The sequence below is a fragment of the Osmerus mordax genome, chromosome 7 (genome assembly GCF_038355195.1).
Source record: "Osmerus mordax isolate fOsmMor3 chromosome 7, fOsmMor3.pri, whole genome shotgun sequence".
In the NCBI taxonomy this organism is placed as follows: Eukaryota; Metazoa; Chordata; class Actinopteri; order Osmeriformes; family Osmeridae; genus Osmerus; species Osmerus mordax.
Window position 1 is genome coordinate 6,488,720 of NC_090056.1, and position 16,884 is coordinate 6,505,603.

Genomic DNA, 16,884 nt, shown 5'->3' on the forward strand with positions numbered 1-16,884 from the left:
TACCTTGAACAACAATCTCTACCAAGGTCATTCAATCGAAACCTTTATTTTGATAGAATACTTAACTGAAAATATTGATCCAGGCAATCAAATAGCCAACTTGTTTTTAAAAATGAGTTGAGGTTGTTGCTGAAGTGATGATACCATCACATCCAATAAATACTTTATAATCAGTTGCAAATTTAACATTTCTTTTTATCTCCCAAACATAGAATTAGGCCCCACTCAAGTTGCCCTACTTGGTTACTCGTGAGAAAAAAACAATTATTGAAAAAAATATTGCATATTGCTATGTGAAAATGGCTCTGATTATTACAATGATGCCAAATCCTTATTTCTGTCTGTAAAAGAAAAATGTACCCTAAAAAAGGTACCCTGGGGTCAAAAGTTAAGATGAGTCATTGCGAGTCAGAGGATGAATCTTTGACGTCCGTGCTCTCCGTGGCCTCGCTGACCTCACTCAGCTCTTTGCCCTCTCCTCCACTGTCACGCTCTCCGTCTCTCTCCTGGTCACCGGACGCCAACTGGGCTGAGGAGGCGTCCTGCCCAGACACGCGCACCCCTGGCTTTCTCAACTGTGGGACCCGTAGACGGCAACAACAGACACGCTGTTAGCATTCAGTTAACACAAACTGGGGAGGAGGGAATGTCCTTCTTATTGTGTGTGGGATGGGTTTGCAGATCACTGGATCATCATCATCATCCGGGGTTAGCCATGGTAAGGAGGAGTTAATAGTCACCTCATCAGCCATGTGGGCAAGGTCTCTCTTCATGGCGTAGGCATCCTCCCCGTCTGCATAGTACTTGGGCTCGACCTCACTTATCCTGTAGAGATGGACAGCTGTTAAAATTCCTGACAAAGGGCTCAAGTGCAGTCTTTTATTATTTATTTAGATGCTAAGACTAGCAGCTGTAGGTATAGCTATAGCTCACTCTGTCTGTTGGTCCACAAACATTGCATGGTCACAGCTATTGCAAATTTGCACCACACAGGCATTTTGGACATGAATCATAGGGGATAGAATGAATAGGACTTACTGGAATTTCAGTGTGTTGGAGTACAGGTGTAAGGCTGCTCGGTTACTGTGAGATGGGGAGAGATGATAGATACAATTGTCAAATTAAATTGACATTACTCTACATAGGGTGTTGGTTCTCAGAAAGACAATTCAAAACAGCCGTTTGTTTAATACGGGCATGCAAACAGGTCAGGGGTAAAAAAGGTGAGAACGATACAGAGAACCCCCGACCCTCTAGGGGTCCGGGGGCATGCTCCCCCGTAAGAAAATGTCTTAAATTTTTAAGTTAAACACACCAATCTAGTGCACTTTGAGAGCAAAATTAAGAGGCTAGATGAATGTAGAAAACTTCTCCCCACTTTGCCCCTGATTGGCTGTGAGGTTTAGGCATTAGGAGTGACGATTGGTTCCAGAGCCAGTTGTAAAGTTGCGAAGCACGGGTAAAATGCTGTGTTGGCCAAGGCCACCACCACCACCCCCCCCCCCCCCCCCACCCCCTCCAAATATTTTCTCATCGGATCTGCACAAATCACGTAGGTGACCCATATTGTTTTAAAAAGGTGAGTCTCACCTAAAGGTGAGGAGTTTGCATGCCCGTTAATAGCCCATTTCATATTAATTAAATAAAGTCACTTCTTTACTACTCCAAACCCCATCATGGCTACAGGTTAAGCTGGGGTTGTTGAACATGTGACCATGAATGGAAACAACACGACACACAACCCCAGTCTGAGTTACCTTTTCCTCACGTGGAGGGAGACATATTTGGCGTTGAAGTTTTCGATCATGGCCCGGCTGGCTTGGTCCATCAGCTTCTGGGCCAGACCCAGGCGCCTGTGGGAGCGCTTCACCGCCTGCGAGAGACCAGAATGTGTGTGTCTTGTTTATTGGGTGTAAATAGTACAGCGCTGTTTGGAGTGTGGACTTACCAGGGATGTGATGTGTCCATGAGGGACATCGTCTGGGTCCTCCTCCCTGGAAACCACATCACAAGAGATGAGGTTCGGACATTTACAAAATGGTGTAATGGAACCAGTTGCCCCAATGCAGTTTGACATACTCACATCTTGGCCAGGACATATCCCACTATCTTTCCGTTTTCATCCTCTGCTATATATGACAGCTGAAACATTGACACTTGGATTAGATACCAATATCACCCATATGGTCTTAACTACAACTTCAACTTCATATGATCGTTTAGATGTAATACCCTACTGAACAGATATGTTTGCAATAGCATCTTTCATTGCCTCCACCTGTGTTATGTGAGATGACTCAATTATCTAGTACATTGTTTAGAGTTGTCTTGAAATACGTGTCGGAATATATGGGCACCCAGAATAGCATCCGTCGGAACTGCAAGGGTCTACAGACTGAAGGTGAAAAATGTTTACCTGTGGCCAGGACAGCCCATGATAGAAGTAATATTTCATCTGATAATTTTCAGGAAGACATAGCAGATTGCAATGTTGCATGTTCATAAGGTCCTCCGGCTTAAAATGATAATGAGAACAAAGTTAGCCTATGCTAACTAGAGCAGCAAGCATATGATGATAATAACTGTCTGTAATATAAACTTCTAACTGCAAATGTTAATGAGCTATTTTCTATCATGCTAGCTATCTCTAGCATTCATTTGCCTAGTATAATAACAGCACCAGGCTCATAACTAGCTAGCATTTTGAATGGTTAATATGGCAGCTTACTTACCCTCGCGTTACGAATGTTCATTTTTGTATTGATATACAACGTCTAGTCAGAACATAAAAAGGTTGCAATGACCTTAAAAATTCATAAAGTTGACAGATTTTTTCTATAAATGTAAGGCTAGCTGGCTAACTAGCTTAAAAAAGAAGAAGCATGCTCTTGCTAGCCGGAAAGTCTTGTAACGTACTTCCGCCCATGGTTAGATGTGATTGGGCTACTGGGCTACATACGTTACATTGTTTTGTTTATTATACAGTACATCAATTCATGGTAACTTTAATAACCCAGTGTAACACGAGTTGGTAAAAAAAAAAAAAAATGAAGATTAAGTACATTTTCTAAACAATTACTATGTCAAGGTGAAACCAACCTATCCAGTAATTGTTGCCATTAGCCAACGTCGTGCGCCTATCCAATCAGGGGGCAGCTTGTGCACTAGTCAGACAGGTGTGAGGTGGGGAGGGGTTTGAGAAAAATAATATTTTTTAGAGCAACACCTGTGGTACTGACGCACTGTACCAAAGAGTATACTCTTTGTCTGTACTGCTAACATACAGTAGACGCGTTCTTACATATTTAGATATTTCAAGGAACTGCATTCCTGGGAGGACGCTAACATATCGATGGTATCTTATCAGCGCGCAATACAAGATGTATTTTTAACACTGAAGATCATGATGTTTTCTTCAGATTGTAGGTTAATCCAACAGTGACAGACTGTGAAATAATTTAATTTGAGGCAGGTCATCGTGATGCAACTGATTTTGAGCCTATGAAGGATTAATAGAATGCTGTCAGATCAAATGATCTTTTTTGCAGTAGTGAGGTCATTCTGGTTTACAAACGTGTGTATCTAAACAACATGGACATAGATAGTGTGAGGTTAGAGTCAAGTCTATGGATCGGCAAAAAAAGATACCGGGCTGTCCTGACAGGCTGGCACTTCAATTGGACTGAGCTTGATAAGAACAACCGAGATAAGTTAACGAGTAAGTGCATTACATTCATCACTTACTGGTCTATTCAGGTTAAATACATATGTAGGCTACTGTAAGCTGCAGCAGTATGTTTAGTACTGTTTAATATAACAATCATTTTTTTGTTCCATTTACAGAAAGCATTTAGAAGTATTTTTGATTACAAGTGCCTGACACTAATTTACTACAAGAATTAAGTTACCAAAACGTAGAAACAGTTCCCTACTAGGATACACATCGCCTCATGTTTAAATTAACTTGTTGAGCTGGCATTAATTAATGTGTGCAATGTTCCACTGGAAAAGTCCCTTAACCTGTCCTGGAGCATACAAAACCCACAACATGTGCGCTTAAGATTTCGAACTGAAAATTAGGCATGACATTTTGTATATTCAGAGACAAATAGTGTTATATGGCTTAAATTATGTGAATAATATATAAACACTTGTCAAGGCATTACATAGAGGTTGTCCTGTAAAGGACATAAGGGACAGAACAAGTTATACTGCACTAACACGAAAACCAACTCACAGATTGCGAGCGTCACTTAAAACAAAGAATGTGTTTATGTTAACACACACACACGCACGCACACACACACACACACATACACACACACACACACACACACACACGCACACACACACACACAGAGACAAACACACATTAACAAGGACAAACACGTGAACAAGAACACACACTCCTCACACACGTGTAGCAACCATTGTAAACTAGTTGTCTAAGATAGACAAAGAGTACCTCAAATTCATGAAATACATTAGACTAACTGAAATCACCCTTATCTTTCTGAAACGCAAATAGTAACTGCTCAGAAGCCAGGCTCAGTTTATGCACCCACACACACACCTGCACACACACATACACAGCTAACCTGTGTCAATTGCGATTAAAGTTTCAGTGCCTGTGTCTGAGGTCATTGGAGCTGAGGATGGGCGAGTGGAGATCCTGCCCCAGAAGTCTGTTGAAGACGCAGACAGAGACTTCACAGGTAGGTCAGAGGAGATGCTACAATATATCCCTACCTCAAGGTTAGCTGCAACCTGAAATAGCAGTATACTACATATCCGGTGCTAACATTTTATACATCTAAATCTGTCCCAGTACTGCACGTTAAAATCAAGTGGCTTGCCTGTCTCCTGCTGTGTTCCAGTGTTCTACATTAAGCGCAGCAGAGGAGGCGGGTCGTCTGGGTTGCTATGGAGACTGGGCAGGACCCAGTTCAGTTGCCCCAGCCGAGACCTGAGAGACCAGTGGATGACCAACCTGAGAAGTGCCCTCAAAACTCACAGTGAGATAGGACGGGCCAGAGCTCTGTGGAAGTCCAAATATCTCAACGCTTACAACTCCACACAAACATGATTTTTTTCAAATTGTTCTCTCTGTCTTTTAAATGTTCTTTCTGTCTTTCTTTTTTTCTTTCTGTCTTTCTTTCTGGCACGCTGTCCATCATTCCCCTACTGTAGGTCCCTCTCGGCCACACAGGCTGTTGGTGTTCATCAATCCATTTGGGGGGAAAAAGAGAGCAAGGCAGATTTATCACTCCTTGGTGGCCCCCCTGTTTGAGCTGGCCGGAATCAGCTCTCATGTAGTAGGTACGACATACCGATCTTAACAGCTGTTTCGCAAACTGGATTTATTTGACCTTTTCTCCACTTCTGGTTTGTGTGTGTGTGTGTGTGTGTGTTACCATGGCTAGTTCATTGCAAGCCAAAAGTGTTCATGAGCTGATATTGTACAATTGATTTGTACTCCGTGGAATGTGTTTTGTTTAGTGACTGAACGAGCCAATCAGGCGAGAGATCATATTTTAAAGAAAGACCTGACCGGATTTGACGGGTAAGAAAAAAGTGGTGAAGTGGTAACCCAATAGGGGAAGTTGTATAATGGACATTTTGTTGTGTTTTTTTACAGTAATGATGAGGATATTATAAATTATAATGTTTATACTATGTGTAACCAATGTGGGTATTCTCTCACATATAGTCCACTTCAATGCTCGTTAACAACATGCATAATTTTTTTTTAAGGTTTTGACAGAATTGCTTTGCCTCTCTTTCCTTAGTGTGGTGTGTGTCGGCGGAGATGGAATGTTCAGCGAACTGCTGCATGGTGTGATTGGTCGTACACAACAGGAGGCGGGTCTTTCTGAGTGCGACACCGCAGTAGCTTTACAGCCATGTAGCCTTCATATTGGCGTAATTCCTGCAGGTATGCAGCTTTGCGCTGACAATGGACAACCAGTGCATTTGTTATTCCAAATGAGAGCATTGAAGATGTCTCGTCTATGGTTTGATTGACAGATGTGTCTGTCCACAGGCTCCACAGACTGTGTATGTTTTGCAACAGTGGGCGTGAATGATCCCGTGACCTCTGCTTTGCACATCGTCATCGGTGAGATATCCCATTGTTCCACTGCGACAGTTTGCATTTAACACGACTGTGGCAGAACCCAAACCAGTTTTGAGCGAGAGACGGTATCCATCGTTTGACAGTGACGTAGTGTCATCATGTTGGCATTGAGTAGTCTTGACCTTTCCCCCACATTCCCACCGCCCCGACCCTGCAGGCGACTCTCAGCCTCTGGATGTGTGCTCGGTCCACCACCCGTCTGCTCTGGTGCGCTACTCCGTGTCTCTGCTGGGCTACGGCTTCTACGGAGACGTGCTGGCCGAGAGCGAGAGGCACCGCTGGATGGGCCCTCTCAGATATGACTATGCCGGTATGGCAAACAGCCTGGGTCGTTCCACTGTATTGTCTCTGCTGCAGTTGTACTTTGATAAAACTTTAAAAAAAAATTATCACTGTTACACGTCACTATTTTGAGTGCTGAGAAATTCATTGCTTATACAAATGCTAGCTCATGTGTAATTCGCAAATTACACATGACCCTAAAACGTCCTCATTCCATCCTGTACATGTTTGTGGCTCTCACCGGATGTTAGCGCTAGATGCTTACTTGTTAACCCCCTTCCATTCTCCCTTCAGGTACCATGGTCTATCTGGGCAACAGGAGCTATCCAGGCATAGTTAAATATTTACCTGCAGAGCCACAGCTTTCCAGCCCCAGGGACAACACCCGCTGCGTGTCAGGGTAAACCCTCAACATTTCACATTACACTTCCTCAGAAGAAACAGAACTTTGTTACAACTCGCTGTGTAACACACATAGCACAACTAAGAACATACTATATGCAGATGTGTTTTTATTCATATTTTTTATCCAGAAGTCCCTCATGGAATGGAAGAAATGTATACCTGAAAACATAACCAACATGTTAGTTAACATCTCCAACAACACAATGGGACATGTGTTATCATCTCCAAGAGAGACGGGATCACTAAGCAGATCTTGAGTTACTTCAACTGAGCCTTGTGTCTGTCGCTACAGACACATATAACAGGTCACTGTTGTGCCTTGAGACCAAACTTGGCAACCCTTCTAGATTCAATGACTCGTTAAAAACCAGCAGACATTTACATTTAGTCATTTAGCAGACGCTCTTATCCAGAGCGACTTACAGTAAGTACAGGGACATTCCCCTGAGACAAGTAGGGTGAAGTGCCTTGCCCAAGGACACAACGTCAGTTGGCATGACCGGGAATCGAACTGGCAACCTTCGGATTACTAGTCCGACTCCCTCACCGCTCAGCCATCTGACTCCACATTAAAACAAGAATGGATTTCTGTGAAGTCCGCAGAGAAAAAGTCCCTTACTAAACTAGTTTTCACATGTACCTAAAGAAATCCCCATTGGGAGAAAGTGCTCCTGTTACGTGCCACGTGACATGGTCTCAATTCTCCTCCTAGTGCTGTCTGCAACTGAGACACAGGTGTTGGGTTTACCTTAAGGAGGACAGCGTCCTTGGTGACGCTGGCAACCTGATCCAGAAGAAAGAAGAGCTCTACACCTCCTGGACACTGTGTGTCTGAGAGAGAGAAAGAGGGAGAGACAGAGAGAGAGAGGGAGAGACAGAGAGAGAGAGAGAGAGAGACAGATAGAGAGAGAGAGAAATAGAGAGAGAGATAGAGATGGTTAGGAGGGTATTGAGAAGGTGTCATGTGCTGTGTGAATAAATCCATGTGTTTTAGAGAAAACTTTACATCACAGAGTTGTGGTAGTGTATCAACCTAATGTATGTCTCTGTGTGTGTGTGTGTGTTCAGATGCCGTGTGTGTTCAGAAAGCACAGAGAGGCTGTTCCCTCATCCTCCAGACTCACTGTACAGTTCCCACTTCAGCCAGTTCAGCAATGATGCTGAGGGTATGGGTCTCTCTCTCTCTCTCTCTCTCTCTCTCTCTCTCTCTCTCTCTCTCTCTCTCTCTCTCTCTCTCTCTCTCTCTCTCTCTCTCTCTCTCTCTCTCTCTCTCTCTCTCTCTCTCTCTCTCTCTCTCTCTCTCTCTCTCTCTCTCTCTATTTCACTCACCCCCCCTCCCTCCCTCTATATTTCACTGACCCTCTCTCTATTTCACTCTCTCTCTCTCTCTCTCTCTCTCTCATCTCTACTTCTCTCTCTCTCTCTCTCATCTCATCATCTCTCTTCTCTCATCTTCTCTCTCTATTCACTTCACTTCACTCACCCCCCCTCTCTCCCTCTATATTTCACTGACCCTCTCTCTATTTCACTCTCTCTCTCTCTCTCTCTCTCTTTCTCACACACACACACACACACACACACACACACACACACACACACACACACACACACACACACACACACACACACACACACACACACACACACACACACACACACACACACACACACACACACACACACACACACACACACACACACACACACACACGCATACATACACCCAAACTGAAAATAAACCTCTTCCTTTCCCTCTTCCCCTCTATCTCTCTCTATCTCTCTCTCTGTCATCAGGAGAGTGGGTGAGTGTGGAGGGCAGGTTCAGGTGTGTGTCCCTCACCTGCATGTCCAGCTCCTGTCCCAGGAGCCCCCTGGGTCTGTCCCCCTCAGCCCACCTGGCCGACGGGACTGGAGACCTCATCATTGTCAGGGACACGCACCCTCTCAGCTTCCTCACCTTCCTGCACAGGCACACCACCAGCCAGGATCAGGTGTGGAGCCACGTCCAGCACAGCACTAGACATGAAAACACACATCAAGCTAAGAGATGACTCGTCCCTTTTAGCTACTTCCTGGAAAAATAATGAGGTTCCCCAAAAGAGATCAGGTGTCAATGAAGCCTATGAATCAGCACGAGTCACCTACTGTAGGCTGTGAGAATCCGAAGTGACCTCTGGCCGGTGTTAAACCCCAGTTGACTGTATGACTGTAAAATCCATACTAATACAACCACAAATCACGTTTCGAAATAGTGCCCTCGAAAAGAGTGTTGTAAAGGCTTCTCGTAAAGGAAGATATTTCACGGTCATGTTAGGTCAGTCGAAAGGCCTCGATGGGTTTGTTTGACCGAGCACTCGTCTGTCCAGTTCGACCTGCCCTTTGTGGAGGTCCACCGAGTGAAGGCCGTCCGCTTCTCCCTCCCGCCCGGCGAGGAAGACGACGAGGAGGACAGTGAGAGTGACGCAGGGACGGACAGGCAGTGTGTCCACGACGGGGAGACCAGGAGCAGCAGTGGGTCTCAGCAGCACCTGGCAGAGCGAGGGGAGGAGCGAGGGATAACCAACAACAAGAGAAGAAAGAAGAACTTCCTGTGTGGGCTGTGCTGTGGCCGGGCTCCCTCCGTCTCTGTGTGGAACTGTGATGGAGAGATCCTGCCCTACACAGAGCTCCTGTCCAGGTAACCACCAACTATATTATATTATACTACCTTCTTTACTAAACTATACTAAAGTACGTTATACTATACTAAACTACACTATATTATACTAAACTATACTGCACTATACTGTACTAGACTATCTAGTACATTGTTAATGACTTGATACTATAGTAAACATCTCTGTGGCTGTACAGAAAAATTGCTCTCTCTCCTTATGTCTCACCTTTCTCCCTCACTCTCTCCTCTCTAACCTCCCCCCCCTCTCTCTCTCTCTCCCCCCATGCTCAGGGTGCACGGTCAGCTGGTGCGTCTGTACGCCCGGGGGATAGAGGACGCGGCAGCCGTCCAGAGGAGCTGGGAGGGAAACAAGACCTGCAAGAGACGAGGTGTCCTGCACAACTGAACCATCTGACACGGAAGCAGTGTGTCTGATACGACTTCTGTACGCCGTTACATAGCCGTGTGATCTCAGCGGCCTGGTCCAGACAGGGCAAGAACGATGGTGAAAGGGTTGTGAAGGCTGAGAAGCAGGATTCTACGTTTCAAAACAATAAGCCACGGTGCCTTTGGTTTTCAGGTTACTGCAGTCTCTCTTGACCAAAGGTTTTCATAATATTTCAAAATGTCTAAAGTGGATGTCTGCATTTTGAGGAAGTTCGAGACTGGCCATTCACTTTGTGCAGTTTGTGCTGTACAGTATAGTCAGGGAGTTTCTTTGATTGACAGCACCTCGTAAATTACCTCATATGACTACAGTAGTTTTCCGTTTCAAGCAAAAAGGACTCATGACTTGACACTGTATGAATTTGGTATTGTTAGCAATGTGTTTTATCAATGTTCATTTGAGCTGCCCATCTGAAGTTATGACAATGCTAATCATGTAAAGACTAAAATAATAAATGGACACATCATGTGCAATGTTGACTAACATTTGATTGTTTTTCAAATATCACAAAGCATCACTCTTCCAGTCCAATTGCTTTTACATTAACATGTTATTCCCATATGGAATGTAAATTACTAGCTATTTTTAACAGAGGCAGTTTTTAAATGGTTTTCCCGACAACAACAAAAAAAGCCCCAGGACAGAGACCACATCCATGTTTCAGAGCATTTTGATGACTCAGCCGGAATGGTGGAGATTCTTCACGTCTTCTCCTTCCTCTGGGCCTCTAAAACCAGCCTAGCGAGTATGTGTGCATGCATGGGTGTGTGTTTGTGTGTGTGCATAAGGAGTAATGGGGAGGCCTACAGTAAGGCTGTATACCTGGGAGGGACAGACACAAGAAACAGGAAGGAGCGTCAGTCAGCAGCTGATGACAGCCTGTGTTAATAGCCTCCCTGGCCAGAGCCCAGAGAGAGAGAGAGTGAGAGAGAGAGACGGACAGAGACAGACAGACAGACAGACAGACAGAGAGAGAGAGAGAGAGGCAGAGAGAGAGAGCGCTGAAGGATTTTGTGAACGTACTCCCAGCAGACAGTGGGAGTCAGGGTGTAGGAGGGTTAGGAGGGTTTCATTTTGAAGAACTGATAAGCGAATTATTTTAAGACGAAACTTACCCTTCTGTGCTAATTCAAACTCACAGAGCCCCTGCAGCACACCTAGCAGTTATCCCTGCATACTCACTCCCAAGGCTAGTCAGGTACAGTGACAGTAGCTTGATTATACAATACAGAAATACAGAACTATTGAGAGAGTGAAAGAAAAACAAAACAATTGAATGATTAATGATATTTACATTTGAGTAAACTGAAAGGGAGACCAAAACCATATCAATGAATTAGGTATTTCATATTTTATTTTTCAAATGAACAATTAGCCCAATCATAATTTGTATCATGCGGCAATCACAGTGTAAATGAATATGTAAGTTATAATTATTATGATTATACATTGATTATAATGAGAAAAACTGAGAGATCTAGAATGTAATTGTAAGAAAGTGCAGAAAATCATTCATGATCGAATAAATATTGTCAATCCAAAGGACAAAAATTTGGTGTAAAAGTAAGCAGGAGTGCTTTTATGTGCGTGTGTGTGTCATGAGGTGTGGGGTTTCACCCACTTGTAAGTTCCCTCGTAGCGGAACCCCACCTTCCTCAAAAGCTGGTCTGCCTCACACGGCCCCCGACTGACAGACACACAGGATCAGAGAGGAGAAGACAACTAGGTATTTTAGTGAGTCAACTCAGTCTCGGTTGGTATTAAAAATAGAATATATTTATATATAATTATAATAATACTACAAGGAAAACAGTTTCTGTCAGACTAATACACCAATACACCATAATTAGATACAAGCCGTGCAGTTTCATATGCACTCACATACAGTAACAAACCATTATTTCACATTGTGATGGTCGAAGAGGCAGTGTTACCTTCCGTAGGTGTAAGGAATGGGGGGAGTCTTCTCTCCCTCGATGTGGTGGAGGAGGGGAGTGAAGATCCTCCAGGCCTCCATCAGCTCGTCGCTGGGGGGGGGGGGGGGGGGGGGGGGGGAGGGGGTGTTTGTATTGGGGGACGGGGGGGGAACGGGGGGGGAACGGGGGGACATAAGACAAAAATGCCACATTAACATCAAGACAAAAAACAAGCATACCGCATGTGGCTAAAGGAGTGTTGTCATAGTAACACCACACACACGGCAGCCTGAACTGATCACAGTACTGGAACACTGAACTATCTTCTAGGCTACTGCCATTCAAATGACTAGAGAATACATTTGTTTACATACACCTTCACATAATATTCCTATTCAAGACTTCCATGTAGTGGAGAGACAGTACAGCGCAGGCTTTAGGGTCCCGGTGGGGACAGGTCCAGAGGGTTAGAAAGACCGACCTCCTGACGAAGTGCATCTGACTCCCACAGAAGACGTCCAGGATGAGCCGCTCGTAGGCGTCAGGGAGCTTCACATCCTGCAGAGGCAACGCACACAGATCCATCACCTCGTGTCTGACGTGGCAACGAAGGGGATGAAACGTGTTGTTTCGTCGTCGCCCCGTGAATCACCTCAGGGAGTCTGCATCACTATGAACTACAGATCATTTCTGGATTGTTTTCACAGCCATTCTGTATGTATCACGATGCACAACCCACTGTGACATGAGATGCCTCCAGCACGTGTTTATGAGTGTGTATGCGGCTACAATGTGTCTCACTATGTGTCAGCGTGAATCTGAGTGTGTGTGTGTAAGTCACAGAGGGTGTGTGTGTGTGACCTTGTATCTGCTCTTGTAGGTGAGATCCAGCTCAGTCTCCTCGGGGCAGTATGCTCCCGGCTTCTTGGTCATCATCTTCAGGTAGATGGCCTCGTCCGGCTGCACTCGCACCACCAGCTCGTTCCTCTGGCAGCGCTCGGCGAAGATGTCCCCCGGCACGTCGGTGAACTGGAGGCGCACCTCAGCCTTGTGCTCGTTCAGAGCCTTGCCGCAGCGCAGGATGAAAGGAACACCTGAGGAGAGGCGACAAGGAAGGATTTCAGAAAAACCTTGCTTACGTGTGAAAGCAAAACGATAGGACGAGGGGATGAAGAAGGGAAGAGAGAGAGGGGGAGAGAGATGAGGAGAGCTGGGTCCTTTCCCTCGGTGATAACCTAGGTATGTAAATAGAATTGACTAAAAGGTATCTTGGATAAATAAGTCGGGGAAGTAAACAAAGATGGCTGCCTTTACCGTCCCATCTCTCGTTCTGGACGTAGAGCACGGCGGTGGCGAAGGTGGGCGTGCAGGAGCCCTGGGGCACCATGGGGTCGTCCAGGTAGCCCTGCCTGGCCTCTCCCACCCCGCCCGGGTCCCCTACATACTGACCCAGCACCACATCTGACAGACTCACTGGAGCAATGCACTTCAATACCTTCACCTAGATACACACACACAGGAGGAACAGGATATAAAAAAAACTAAGTCAGATGTAAGAACATTATAGTATAAATATAGTATAGAACAGTGTAGTATAGTAGTAATTACTCCATGGTATAGTGTACTAAAATTAAACACTAAAACTTAAATTATAGGTTTATCTGCAGTCATAGGTACAAGGCACAGCTATGTCTAGTACAGTAATAGTACAGAGTAGTTATGTACAGGTCAAGTGCCACTATGGGTTTCCATGATTAGTTGTTTTTATTGTTGTTATTTTTGTTGTTGGCAAGCTAACCTTCTCGTCTCTCACGTCATCGGAGCTAGTGGAGACTGGCTTCTCCATGGCAACCAGGGAGAGAATCTGGAGGAGATGGTTCTGCATGACATCACTAAACAAGGAGCAGAGACCGTTACTAAAACAGCAGACAGAAACGGTGACCCGCTTCTACATCAACTTGTCGTTAAAAGACGAGCCCTCACCGGATGATACCAAAGTCGTCAAAGTAACCTCCCCTGCCCTGAGTGCCAAAGGGCTCCTTGAAGGTAAGCACCACACAGGCTACACTGTTCCTGTTCCAGATCGGCCCAAAGATTCTGTTCCCAAACCTGGCCAGCAAAGGAGAGCGGATTACTGGTTCATTCCACATAGAGACATGGTTTCTATCAGACGGATAGAAACATCTATCAACACCTTCGTGGATGTCAGGCTTAGTACCTAAGAACCATCAGGTTCTGCACCATCTCCTTGCCCAGGTAGTGGTCTATCCGGTAGATCTGCTCCTCTGTGAAGAGGGAGGAGAGATGGACAGAAAGCTCCTTGGAGCTCTGAAGGTCACGTCCGAATGGCTTCTCCACTATCACCCTACTCCAGCCTCTACCACACAGACGGACAGAAATGACAGTTTGTTACACCACGTTGCTCAGAGGACGCCCATTGGCAAGTATATGAGTGCGCGTATGAGTGATTCTATTCCTGGATATGTACAGGTATATAAACGTGTGTGTGTTTGTGATGTGAGACTCTGAATGTGTGAGCGTGTGTGTGTGTTGGATACTGACTTGTGGCTCATGCAGTGGGCCTGGATGTTCTTGCTGACGGGATGGTAGACGCTGGGGGGCAGTGCCAGGTAGAAGAGGCGGTGGGCGTCAGGCCCCCCAGACAGGGAGGCCAGGTGGGCGTCGAGCCGGGAGAAGGAGCCCCCGTCGTCATACCTGCCTGACAGGTAGGAGTTCCTGCTGAAGAACGCTGACAGAGCCTCGCTCTCACCGTCAGCCAACTGAGACAGAGACAGAGACAGAGAGAGAGAGAGAGAGAGAGAGAGAGAGAGAGAGAGAGAGAGAGGAGATGTGTATAGAGAGAGATTTTGATGTTATTAGATTATAAATTCAGTAGATGTTTGGTGACAAACAAACACACATGATGATATTGGAGGTATCACAGACTAACCAAATAGTGTTCACCCTATGTGTGTGTTTGTGTGTGTGTCTGAGAGAAAGAGACATTTACAGCCTTTCTTCCCAATCAACCACCACACAACATCCAACGGGGTGGGGTAATTACTCTAGGACCAATTTCTGTTTTGCTTTTGCAACAACCCTAAACAAAGTTACGATGGCAAGGTGATATCCTTAGTAATGCTAAACTTGAGAGCGAGAGAGAAATAAAGGAAGTATCTCTATTCTGACCTTCATGTGTGGCAGACATGCAGTCTTGATGTCCTCCACCGTCAGGTGGGAGCGGGCAAAGCCCACAAAGTAGGTCTCTTTGGGGAGCAGTCCGTCTCTGAACAGCCACCTACAGAACGACGCACACGCACGCACGACTAATGTCTGATCTCTCTAACCCCAACCCATTACATTTATGCATTTAGCAGACGCTTTTATCCAAAGCGACTTCCACGAGAGAGCTTTACAAAAGTCCATAGGTCACTGATCATAACAACGAGATAGCCCCAACATTGCGAGCAGCCAAAACATGAAGCATACATTGTGAAAAACCAAATAAGTGCCAAAGGGAAGAACCATAAGAGCATGCAGGTAAACAAGTCACAATTAAACAACATGAAACTCAAAAAGTGCAAGAGTGTACCTGTAGAAAAACAATCAACAGTAAAATATTTCACAGCGAGTACAAGAATTTACACAAGAGCAACAAGTCTCTCAATAATAGTCATTGTGAACCTGGAGGAAACTAACATCAGTAACAAACTAACATCAGGTCCAGGACCAACATACTGTAAGGTGTTCTGAAGCTGGTTGAATATTGAGTTTTAGTAACTTAGGATAGGACCTTTGAGTCATAGAACTCACCATAATGTGGGATATATCTTCTTCTTGGCAAGATCACCCTGGTTAATTGGAGGAACAATAAATAAATAAAAAGAAAACAACACGAGTCAGTCTCAAAAGTCCAACCAGGGGTCAAATGTGCATGTTGACTGGGTACAGCACACAGATCATAAGTGTGGAAGAGTATACTGATTGACAATACTGTCACTTATATAGAGACAAAGCAGCAGAAACAGGCATGTCATGCACTCCGAGCAACACTTTGAACAAAATGTCTATGCGATATTGCAGCTTTAAAGAAGTTCAAGGGATTCTTGTCAACTCAACACCGTAGCAAGACCAAAAAATTTTATATGGTGGTTTAAGGAAAAATAAACAAGGAGACAAACTAATTCCGAGTTGCATAGCAATGTGTGATAAACTAAGACCAGTTAAATACAGGGGGATGTATTTGAGTAGGCTACTAAAGTTATCGCTTTCTTTCAGCAATTGATAAAAGAATGAGCAGATGCAGCACATTTCTGTCAACAATGCTGTCTCCACCCTCTATCAGTCAGGAACACGCTTCTCTACACAGTCATTATCTATTGAATAGCTGTGGTTTGGGTCAACTATAGTTTAGCTCTGCAGTCCCCCAGCTCATTTATGCTCTGATTTAACCCAATGTTTGCATGTCAATCCTGATGATTCACAACTATTTTTGAGTTTCCATACAGTTAGAAAAATGTGAAGCAGTTGCACTGTCAAACTAAATATCCAGCAGAAAACTTTGAACTGAATTCCAGGAAGGCATTGACCATACACAATATTTGATTGAATGACGCTTGTAGAGGTTACTTACTGAGGCTCCTAAGATAATGAAGATGTGCGTCTCAGTTTGGTGGGACTGGTCATCTCCATAGAACTCCTTCCTCAGTTGTCCAAACACCTCGGAGCGAGTGAGTGGCTCAGAACTCATTGTCTCTGTAGTCTCTCTCACCGTCTCGTTACGTTCACCGTTACCAGATTAGAGGGTTATGTTGAAATAGGAAATGTCATCATTGCATTGCAGAAATGTTTGGCAGGTATTTGCTGCCATCTGTTGTTGATAATAATATGCAGTCACTCCGCACACTGAATGACATCAACAGAATTTGGAAAAGTTCACATTCCTATAGTTTTGAAAACATTTATGTCACCAAATTTTTGTTCCGTTCTAGAGTAAAATTCGCAAATAATTTAGTCTCACTTTAAAAGGAAGTGTTTTCAA

At 44.7% G+C, this 16,884-nt stretch overlaps 3 protein-coding genes across 5 annotated transcripts; 1 reads left to right on the forward strand and 2 right to left on the reverse strand.

Moving 5' to 3' along the window:
* Nucleotides 1-21: 21 nt before the first annotated feature.
* Nucleotides 22-2,893, reverse strand: naa10 (N-alpha-acetyltransferase 10, NatA catalytic subuni). The gene is made up of 8 exons (XM_067240002.1): nucleotides 2,733-2,893; nucleotides 2,417-2,515; nucleotides 2,084-2,142; nucleotides 1,949-1,994; nucleotides 1,758-1,873; nucleotides 1,039-1,083; nucleotides 739-825; nucleotides 22-582 (listed from the first exon to the last, which is right to left on the reverse strand). The coding sequence occupies exons 1-8, from the start codon at nucleotides 2,751-2,753 to the stop codon at nucleotides 399-401; spliced, it is 657 nt and encodes a 218-aa protein (XP_067096103.1). The 5' UTR covers nucleotides 2,754-2,893; the 3' UTR covers nucleotides 22-398.
* A 375-nt stretch (nucleotides 2,894-3,268) lies between these two features.
* On the forward strand, nucleotides 3,269-10,412 carry zgc:158263 (ceramide kinase family protein). 2 transcript variants are annotated; one of them, XM_067239570.1, is made up of 13 exons: nucleotides 3,269-3,718; nucleotides 4,620-4,715; nucleotides 4,878-5,015; nucleotides 5,191-5,319; nucleotides 5,500-5,563; nucleotides 5,790-5,935; nucleotides 6,044-6,118; nucleotides 6,294-6,446; nucleotides 6,713-6,818; nucleotides 7,892-7,989; nucleotides 8,618-8,814; nucleotides 9,190-9,500; nucleotides 9,771-10,412. In XM_067239570.1, the coding sequence occupies exons 1-13, from the start codon at nucleotides 3,592-3,594 to the stop codon at nucleotides 9,883-9,885; spliced, it is 1,755 nt and encodes a 584-aa protein (XP_067095671.1). In that variant the 5' UTR covers nucleotides 3,269-3,591; the 3' UTR covers nucleotides 9,886-10,412. The 2 variants fall into 2 exon arrangements, with proteins under 2 accessions (XP_067095671.1, XP_067095673.1); XM_067239572.1 differs by lacking the exon at nucleotides 6,294-6,446.
* Nucleotides 10,406-16,602, reverse strand: LOC136945629 (glucose-6-phosphate 1-dehydrogenase-like). 2 transcript variants are annotated; one of them, XM_067239573.1, is made up of 13 exons: nucleotides 16,477-16,593; nucleotides 15,657-15,694; nucleotides 15,033-15,141; nucleotides 14,406-14,623; nucleotides 14,062-14,220; nucleotides 13,827-13,952; nucleotides 13,642-13,735; nucleotides 13,158-13,344; nucleotides 12,705-12,937; nucleotides 12,325-12,401; nucleotides 11,862-11,954; nucleotides 11,549-11,614; nucleotides 10,406-10,749 (listed from the first exon to the last, which is right to left on the reverse strand). In XM_067239573.1, exons 1-13 carry the CDS (start codon nucleotides 16,591-16,593, stop codon nucleotides 10,731-10,733), a joined length of 1,536 nt encoding a protein of 511 aa, XP_067095674.1. In that variant the 3' UTR covers nucleotides 10,406-10,730. The 2 variants fall into 2 exon arrangements, with proteins under 2 accessions (XP_067095674.1, XP_067095675.1); XM_067239574.1 differs by lacking the exon at nucleotides 10,406-10,749 and having other exon boundaries at nucleotides 11,524-11,614; nucleotides 16,477-16,602.
* Between the last annotated feature and the right edge of the window lie 282 nt (nucleotides 16,603-16,884).

Excerpts from the sequence above, each read along its gene's own strand:
- LOC136945629 (XM_067239574.1), bottom strand. The coding sequence starts at position 16,593 with ATGAGTTCTGAGCCACTCACTCGCTCCGAGGTGTTTGGACAACTGAGG. Across the intron at positions 13,736-13,826 it reads GACGACTTTGGTATCATCCG|TGATGTCATGCAGAACCATC; the intron begins GTGAGGGCTCGT and ends CTCCTTGTTTAG. Across the intron at positions 12,402-12,704 it reads CCTACAAGAGCAGATACAAG|GATGTGAAGCTCCCTGACGC; the intron begins GTCACACACACA and ends TTGCCTCTGCAG.
- zgc:158263 (XM_067239570.1), top strand. The coding sequence starts at position 3,592 with ATGGACATAGATAGTGTGAGGTTAGAGTCAAGTCTATGGATCGGCAAA. Across the intron at positions 4,716-4,877 it reads CGCAGACAGAGACTTCACAG|TGTTCTACATTAAGCGCAGC; the intron begins GTAGGTCAGAGG and ends GCTGTGTTCCAG. Across the intron at positions 6,819-7,891 it reads AACACCCGCTGCGTGTCAGG|ATGCCGTGTGTGTTCAGAAA; the intron begins GTAAACCCTCAA and ends GTGTGTGTTCAG.
- naa10 (XM_067240002.1), bottom strand. The coding sequence starts at position 2,753 with ATGAACATTCGTAACGCGAGG. Across the intron at positions 2,143-2,416 it reads ATGGGCTGTCCTGGCCACAG|CTGTCATATATAGCAGAGGA; the intron begins GTAAACATTTTT and ends TCAATGTTTCAG. Across the intron at positions 1,084-1,757 it reads TCCCTCCACGTGAGGAAAAG|TAACCGAGCAGCCTTACACC; the intron begins GTAACTCAGACT and ends CCCATCTCACAG.